This window comes from Sorex fumeus, unplaced genomic scaffold, assembly GCF_029834395.1.
Source record: "Sorex fumeus unplaced genomic scaffold, SorFum_2.1 ptg000098l, whole genome shotgun sequence".
NCBI classification, from domain to species: Eukaryota; Metazoa; Chordata; class Mammalia; order Eulipotyphla; family Soricidae; genus Sorex; species Sorex fumeus.
In genome coordinates this window covers 71,364,418-71,372,093 of record NW_026606155.1, presented here as the reverse complement: position 1 = coordinate 71,372,093, position 7,676 = coordinate 71,364,418, and the positions used below count along the sequence as shown (strand labels likewise).

At 58.0% G+C, this 7,676-nt stretch overlaps 1 protein-coding gene across 1 annotated transcript; it reads left to right on the top strand.

Annotated features, from left to right (window-relative positions):
* Positions 1-853: 853 nt before the first annotated feature.
* On the top strand, positions 854-7,666 carry REC8 (REC8 meiotic recombination protein). Its single transcript, XM_056134264.1, has 19 exons — positions 854-909; positions 1,001-1,069; positions 1,178-1,320; positions 1,407-1,482; positions 1,581-1,698; positions 3,801-3,876; positions 4,172-4,251; positions 4,603-4,683; positions 4,861-4,892; positions 4,972-5,063; positions 5,208-5,257; positions 5,616-5,771; positions 6,227-6,293; positions 6,378-6,526; positions 6,703-6,751; positions 7,014-7,077; positions 7,168-7,287; positions 7,388-7,494; positions 7,573-7,666. Exons 1-19 carry the CDS (start codon positions 854-856, stop codon positions 7,656-7,658), a joined length of 1,671 nt encoding a protein of 556 aa, XP_055990239.1. The 3' UTR covers positions 7,659-7,666.
* The last annotated feature ends 10 nt before the right edge of the window (positions 7,667-7,676 follow it).

The following is a 7,676-nucleotide window of genomic DNA, read 5'->3' as shown; positions in this document are numbered from 1 at the left end:
GCCCCAGCTGTGCGCAGCGCTCTCCTGATTGGTCCCGGCTGTGCGCAGGGCTCTCCCGATTGGCCCGCGGCTCCGTCGGACCCGGCGAGGCTGCCGGGGGCTGCAGGAAAAGCGTCCCCGGGCGGCACGTGCTCCAGGGTGGCTGTTGGGGCCACCACCGCCGCTGTCGAGCACGGAGGTAAGGACGCTGGTGCAGTGCTCCCTGTAGCGGGATTGAGTCCAGCCTGGGCACTGCCAGAGCAACAACCCAGCAGCTCGCCGCTGCCCCGGAGCTCCACAGCACCGTTCTGGAACCCAAGGACCCCAGTAAGTTCCAAACAGCCCCGCAAGCGTTCCAACCTTCTCGTGGTGACTGCACAGGGTCGTCAGGACCTCGGTATATTCCGGCCGCGTTCTTCCACTTGCCTCCCGCACCATTCACCCTGCAGTGGTGTGTGTGTGTGTGTGTGTGTGTGTGTGTGTGTGTGTGTGTGTGTGTGTGTGTTTTGAGGGGGGGAGGGTTGATTCTGGATACCCCGCCACGCATCATGCGACCTGTTCAAACCAGTTCTTTACAACCAGCTGTGTTAAGAAAGCCTGAGCCTCAAATTCTCATTGATATTTAAATTAAAAAAATTACTATTATTTTACTTTTGCTTTTTGGGTCACACCTGGCGATGCTCAGGGATTATTCCTGGTTCTACAGCCAGGAATTGTTCCTGGCGATGCTCAGGGACCCCTGTGATATATGCCGGGGATTGAACCCCTGTTGGGCCGTGTGCAAGGTAAACGCCCTACCCACTGTACTATTGTTCCAGCCCCAAGAATTCGAATTGAGACCCAGTGAACACTCGGGTGAAGCCCAGTAACCACAATGTTCTACTATCCCAACGTGCTTCAGCGCCACACCGGCTGCTTTGCCACCATCTGGTAAGGTTCTAGCCCAGGTAGGTGAGCAGAGGGGGTCCGCAGGGGTGCCGCCTGATGTCTCCCCTTTATTTCTGCTGTCTTTCCAACCAAGGCTGGCAGCAACCCGGGGCAGCCGTCTTCTGAAGCGCGAGTACTTGAAGGTGAACGTGGTGAAGACCTGGTGAGGCCTGGAGAAGGGGACAGTGACCTGGTACTGGGTGGATGGGGGTGGTGCTCGGGGCAGGTCTGGCTGTAGGTGCAGTGACCACCAGGGCTGTTGTTTCTGCAGCGAGGAAATCCTGAGTTACGTGCTGGTCCAAGTGCCCCCAGCAATGCCTGGCCTGCCAAGGCCCCGCTTCTCCCTCTATCTCTCAGCTCAGCTCCAGATTGGGGTCATCCGAGTCTATTCTCAACAGTGCCAGTACCTCGTAGGTAAGGCGGGGACCCCAGAGGGCCGGGCAGTGCTGGGGGCCTTGGTGGACAGTCCTCCATTGCCCTCTGACCCTGCATTTGTGCAGAGGACATTCAGCATATTCTGGAGCGCCTGCACCGTGCCCAGCTGCAGATCCGCATTGATATGGTGGAGCCTGACCTGTGAGTCTCCCAGGGGGTGCGGGGGCGGGGGGAGGGAGGAAACTTCCTGAAGGCACCTTTGCTCCCAACCTCACTCTGGCACCACCCACACCACCTAGGAACAACCTTCTTCCCGACTGCCTCACCATGATGGAAACCCTGGAAGCTGCTCCAGACCCTTTCTTTGGAATGATGTCTGTGGATCTTCTACTTCCCAGCCCCTTAAACATCCCTCAGGTAGGAGGCCTCAAGAGAATGGTGGGCAGGGATGCTAGCCTATACTTGACAACTGGGGTTGGTAGAGGGGAGGCCTCATAGGAGACACAACAGGGGCACTGGGGTCCCAACAAGACCCCTTCACATATATATATATATACACATATACATATATATATATACACATATACATATATATATACATATATATATATTGCTTTTTGGGTCACACCTGGTGATGCACAGGGGTTACTCCTGGCTTTGCACTCAGGAATTACTCCTGGCGGTGCTCAGGGGACTATATGGGATGCTGGGAATCAAACCCGGGTCAGCTGCGTGCATGGCAAATGCCCTACCCGCTGTACTATCGCTCCAGCCCCACTCACTCATATTTTTAACTTATTTGGGGGACCACATTTGGGGGGCCAAGTGCTCAGGGCTTACTCCTGGCTCTGCACTCAGGGATCACTACTGGTGGGACATAAGGGGGCAAGGGATCGAACCTGGGTCATCTGCATGCAAGGAAAGCCCTCTACCTGCTAACAGTCACTCTGAACCCCTCCCCTTATCAGCTCTTGTCTCCACACAGTTTCTGCTGCAGAGGCCCTCACCTGGCTCTGGGTTCCTCTCTGTCCTGTCCCCCCATCAGAAGCTGGCTCCTCCTGCACACACAGCCCCACCCGTGTCCCCTGGCTGGGCAGCTTTGGTTCCCAGCACCAGTCTAGCGCCCTCTGCCACACTCACTTTGCTGTGTGCTGATCCTGCATAGCCTCACAGACCTGGCCCAGCTGTGGGGAAGCCCTGCCTGAGTGTACAGAGTCCCATGGCCTGAGTGCATACTTTGCATGCTGGTGACCTGGGTTTGATCACCAGTACCTGAGCACCACCGGGATTGACACCTAATTATTGTTACTCTACAGTCAGGTGCAGCTTCAAAAAAAAAAGCCAAAAAAATTCCATACATATTCATTATTCTCATTTCTAGGTAGAAATGGGATGAGGAATTACAGATCAAGAATTTTTAAATCTTGGGGCTGGAGAGATAGCATAGCGGGTAGGGCATTTGCCTTGCCTGTGGCCGACCCGGGTTCGATTCCCAGCGTCCCATATCGTCCCCTGAGCACCGCCAGGAGTAACTCCTGAGTGCAGAGCCAGGAGTAACCCCTGTGCATCACCAGGTGTGACCCAAAAAGCAAAAAAAAAAAAAAAAAAGAATTTTTAAATCTTGAGCTTGGAGTGGTGGGGCTGGAGCGATAGCACAGCGGAAAGGCGTTTGCCTTGCACGCAGCCAACATGGCTGACTCGAGTTTGACTCCTCCGCCTCTCTCGAAGAGCCCGGCAAGCTACCAAGAGTATCTCGCCCGCACGGCAGAGCCTGGCAAGCTCCCCGTGACGTACTCGATATGCCAAACACAGTAACAACAAGTCTCATGATGGACACGTTACTGGGCCAGCTCGAGCAAATCGATGAACAATGGGAGGACCGTGACCATGACCGTGGGCTTGGAATGGTAGTACAGCGGTGAGGCTCTTGCCATGCATGCCAGGCCAACCTGGGTTTGATCCTTGGTACCCCATATGGTTCCTGAACTTTGCTAGGAGTGATTTGTACCAGGATTTGTAAGCCCTGAGCAACGCTGGGTGTGATTCCCCCCACCCAGTCCCCAAAAAGTGTTTTTTATTATTTTTTTTCTGGGGTCAGATAGATAGTACTGCAGGTAAATTACTTGCCTTGCATGCAGTCTACGTGGGTTTGATCCCTGGCGCCACATATGACTCTGAGCTCTGCTACCATAATCTCTGACCAGAGAGCCTAGAATCAGCCCTGAGCACAGCTGGGAGTACCCAAAAAGAAAAAAAAAAAAAAGAATTTCTCCCCCTGTCTCTCACAACCCTTGATAGGGCTTCTTACATGCGTACATATTGCCCAAGACTAGAAATTGGTGTGTGGGCAGGAAATTGGGGGAGGGGAGGCAAGATGGTGATTGGGGGGGTCACTTCATGTTAATGTTAATGCCACAAGAACAAGGTGTCAAGGGCTGTCACTCCACTGGAACGGGGGGTTGGGGGAAGCTGAAGAACTCTGTCTGAATGCTGGCTTTGCCCCCATTCCCTCTCCAAAGATTCGACACCTCCTGGAGGCTGCCACTCCGGAGCGACCTCTTGCCGAGAGCCCTCCTGTGGTCACTGTGGAGCCCAGTCCAGGTGAGGCCTTCTTCCAGGGGAGGGGTGGAGGAAGGTTCAGAAGAGACATCCAGCTCCGAGCTTAGGAGCTCTGAGGGCACTTTGCGGGCTCTCTAGCTGCCTCGGTGAGCCCCGGCCAATTGTTGCAGTCTGAGTCCTTGTCTCAGCGTGGAACCTGAGGGCCGTGGTGGGTAAGCACGTACTGGCCATGACCCACCCTGGCCTGGCTAGCACCCAGGTGGCCTTGACCTGAAATCCATGCTTTGCCCTCCCCTCGTGACTACAGGGACCACTGTCCCTCTCCCTTCAGATAAGCCGCAGGTCACGGTAAAGTCTCCCCAGGCCATCACCATCCAGGAAGACGAGCCCATCCGCATACTGCAGATCGAGGTGAGCTGCTCCCCATTCCCACGTATCTGTGCCCCCCACAATTCTGCCTCGGCATCCACTTCCCCACTCCCAGGGCCTTCCTCGACCCAGGCTTATGGCCTGCCTCAGGCCTGCTGCCTCTTGAATTTTTTTCTTTTTCTTTTTGGGTCACACCTGGCGATGCACAGGGGTTACTCCTGGCTCTGCACTCAGGAATTATTCCTGGAAGTGCTCAATGGGGGGGACCATATGGGATGCTGGGAATCAAACCCAGTCGGCCACGTGCAAGGCAAACGCCCTACCCACTGTGCTATCGCTCCGGCTCTCCCACTGCTTCTTCAGAAGGAGACCTGACTCTGTTCTCCTCGGCAGGGCGAGCAGGACCTCCCCGAGGTCAGTCGCCGGGACTTGGACTTGTTGATAGCTGAGGAGGATGAGGCCCTCTTGTTGGAGGAGCACCGTCGGCGAGGACTCCCGGAGCCACGGAGTGCCAGCCCAGCGCTGGAGGGTCAGGCCTCGGGCGGTTCAGGGCCTGGGCTGCGCTCCCATCTCTGCTCCTCTTCTCTCTGAGTTCTGGTTCTCTCTGCAGAGTCCAAGGAGGAGCCCCGGGCTCTCGAGGCGGAACCCACTGTGCCTCGGCTCTCGCCTTCAGCCCCTGCACAGTAAGGGCCGGGACCCCTGGGACTGGGGAGGCATCCTGCTGGGACTGCATGTCAAATCCCTGGCCTCTTTTCTCCTCAGGGTGGAGGGGACAGCAGAGCCTCCTGCTGCCCCAGGCCCAGTTTTGGAGGAGGTGAAGCCGGCTGGCTGGGAGCCCGGGACCCCGCTTCCTGGTGAGTATCTACCATGCCAGTGACCCCGTCACAGTCACCATGTAAGGGCCTTGTTTGCCAGCTGGTAGAGGGGCCTCTGCTCCCTGCAGGGGGGCTAGGAGAACTCAGGGGGCTGGGCAGTCAAGAGCTGGGGTATTGTTGCAGAGGTGACCCCTCCGCAGAAGCTGCGTCTGCCGAGCCCGGTCAGCCCAGAGGTGAGTAGATTTCCTTCCAAGTCTCCTCCTCACCCTCCTCCATCACAGCCACTCCCCCTGCTCAGTGGCCTCAAGCCATGGCTGGCCTGCAGGCCCTTGGTGCAGATGAGCAATGGTGGCCTCACCCTATCCCTCAGCTCACACTTCCTGGGAGGGTCCCCTTTGCAGGTAGGAGCTGCCAAAGCCCTTTACCTGGAACCCAGGGATGGAAGTGTGGGCCTCTCTGGGGTGCCAGGAAAGGCAGGGTGCGTGGGCTGTGGGGGAATGGGTGTGTCCTGCTTGAGAGAAGCTGGCTCAGGACTGGTAACCGGCAACTTGGTTCTTCTCCCCATCCCCCCCACTCTGCCTCTCCACTCAGCGGAGGAGACCCCCCGTCTCCCCATCTCCTGAGAGTCTACCTGCCCCCCGCCGTCGCCGCCGCCGCCAGTTGCTGTTCTGGGATGCAGAGACTCAGATCTCCCGGGAGAAATTCCAGGGACAGCTGCAGACCAAAGCCCACTGCTGGGAGGAGTGTGTGAGTGTCCCCAGGATCTGGCAGGGATGTGGGAACCCCTGGGCCTGCTGGTCTCAGTGGGGCCCCAGAAATTTTCCCCTAAGTGCACACACAACCCTCGGCATATAGTGACCCTGCCAGACACCCCTGCGGGCCCCCTCATGAGCTCCACCTTGAAGCATGCGCAGAGCAGGCAGGAAAGAATGAGGTGCAAGACCAGATGCCCTAGGAGGCTGGAGGGCTAGCACAGCGGGGGCAGCTCGGGTTTGAGTCCCAGCATCCCATAGGGTCCCCCGAGCACTGCCAGGAGTAATTCCTGAGTGCATGAGCCAGGAGTAAGCCCTGTGCATTGCCTGGTATGACCCAAAAAAGCAAAAAAAAAAAAGACCAGATTCCCTGGGACGAGGCACAGAATGTGGGATGGGGGGCCTGGAGAAATGTCTTCCTCCTACCTGGGCTTCTGGTTCTCCCCACAGCCCCTGGTGCAGCCTTCTGAGAAGACCATCAGGAGCCCCGCGGAGCTGTTCAGTACCCCGACTTACCGTGAGAGCTGCGGGTTGGCATGTTGGAACCTTTGAGTCTGTTCTTCCCGCCTCACACTTGCCTCCCTCTGCTCCTTGTCCCCAGCTGGCCAGCTCCCCCCGCAGTTGTTGGCGTTCTGGACCCGCTGTGCTCAGCCCCCACCAAGAGCACTCAGACGAAGGCCAGCCCTGGAGCCTGATGAGGAGGCTGCTGAGGAGGAGAGGAGGAAGATGGACACCCCGAGTGAGATTGAGGTGACCATACCTTGGTTCCGTGGATTGCCCGCAGACCTCCTGCCTGTGTACACCAGCAATGCCGGGGGGCCAGTCCTGAGCTCCATCAGGCCCATGGCTGCCTGAAGCCGGGGAGGGCCACCCCCAGATCAGGTGCTTCTGGGGCCTGACCTGCATGTGCTTCCTCCCACCCACAGGTCCTGAGGGAGGCCCAGGAGCCCAGTGGGCCTCTCATGTTATCTTCAGGTAAGCTTCTGGGCAAGGGGGACATGGAGACCATCCCTGTTCCTCACCACTGCCCAGCAACCCTGGCACCCCAGCTGTTTGCAGTTCTTAGAGGGAGCCTTAACATCAGAGAAGCATGGAATGACCTGCCTCGGTTCTCTCACTGGTTGCTTTTACCCAGTCACTGTATGGCTCTGACACCCACAGTGACCACAGGGACCCCATGGTCCCCAGTGTGCAGAGCCAAGCAGATGCCCATTAGGGCCTCCCTCTCCCCCCACAGAAGTGTCCCTGGAAACTGAAGAGGAGAAGTCCCGGGTCAGCCTTCCCCCGCTGGAGGAGCGATGGTGAGCCTCCATGGGCAAGTGGGGTGTGGCTGGGCTGGGGGTGTTGTGTGTCCCCCTTGGGTAATCCATCTAGTGCTCCTGTGCTGCCAGGGCCTGGGCTGAGGTGGAGCAGCCGGAACCCCCCACTCTGCCTATGGTGCCCGAGCTCCCGGAAGTGCCCATGGAGCTGCCACTGGACCCCGAGCTGCTCTCACCTGAGGCTGTGCACAGGTACTGTGTCGGGGCACGATGGGGTTTGGAAAGGGGGGCGGAGGGGAGGGGAAGGGGTGGCTGGGCTGGGGCCAGAGCTCACTCTACTGGGTCCCTCCAGGGCTGTGGCACTGGAACTACAGGCCAACAGGGAACCTGACTTCAATAGTCTGGTGGCACCTCTTAGCCCACGCAGGGTGGCAGCCCGGGTGTTCTACCTGCTTCTGGGTGAGTGTGGGCATGTGCCAGGGTCAGGGGATGACAGACTGGGACCCCCCTGACCCACGCTCATTCCCCTCTTGGCAGTGCTCTCGGCACAGCAGGTCCTCCATGTGGAACAAGAAGAACCCTACGGACGCCTCCTGATCCTCCCCGGGCCCCGTTTCTACTGAGACTGGAGCCAGGCGCGA

Excerpts from the sequence above, each read along its gene's own strand:
- REC8 (XM_056134264.1), top strand. The coding sequence starts at position 854 with ATGTTCTACTATCCCAACGTGCTTCAGCGCCACACCGGCTGCTTTGCC. Across the intron at positions 6,294-6,377 it reads GTTCAGTACCCCGACTTACC|CTGGCCAGCTCCCCCCGCAG; the intron begins GTGAGAGCTGCG and ends CCTTGTCCCCAG. Across the intron at positions 7,078-7,167 it reads CCCCCGCTGGAGGAGCGATG|GGCCTGGGCTGAGGTGGAGC; the intron begins GTGAGCCTCCAT and ends CTGTGCTGCCAG.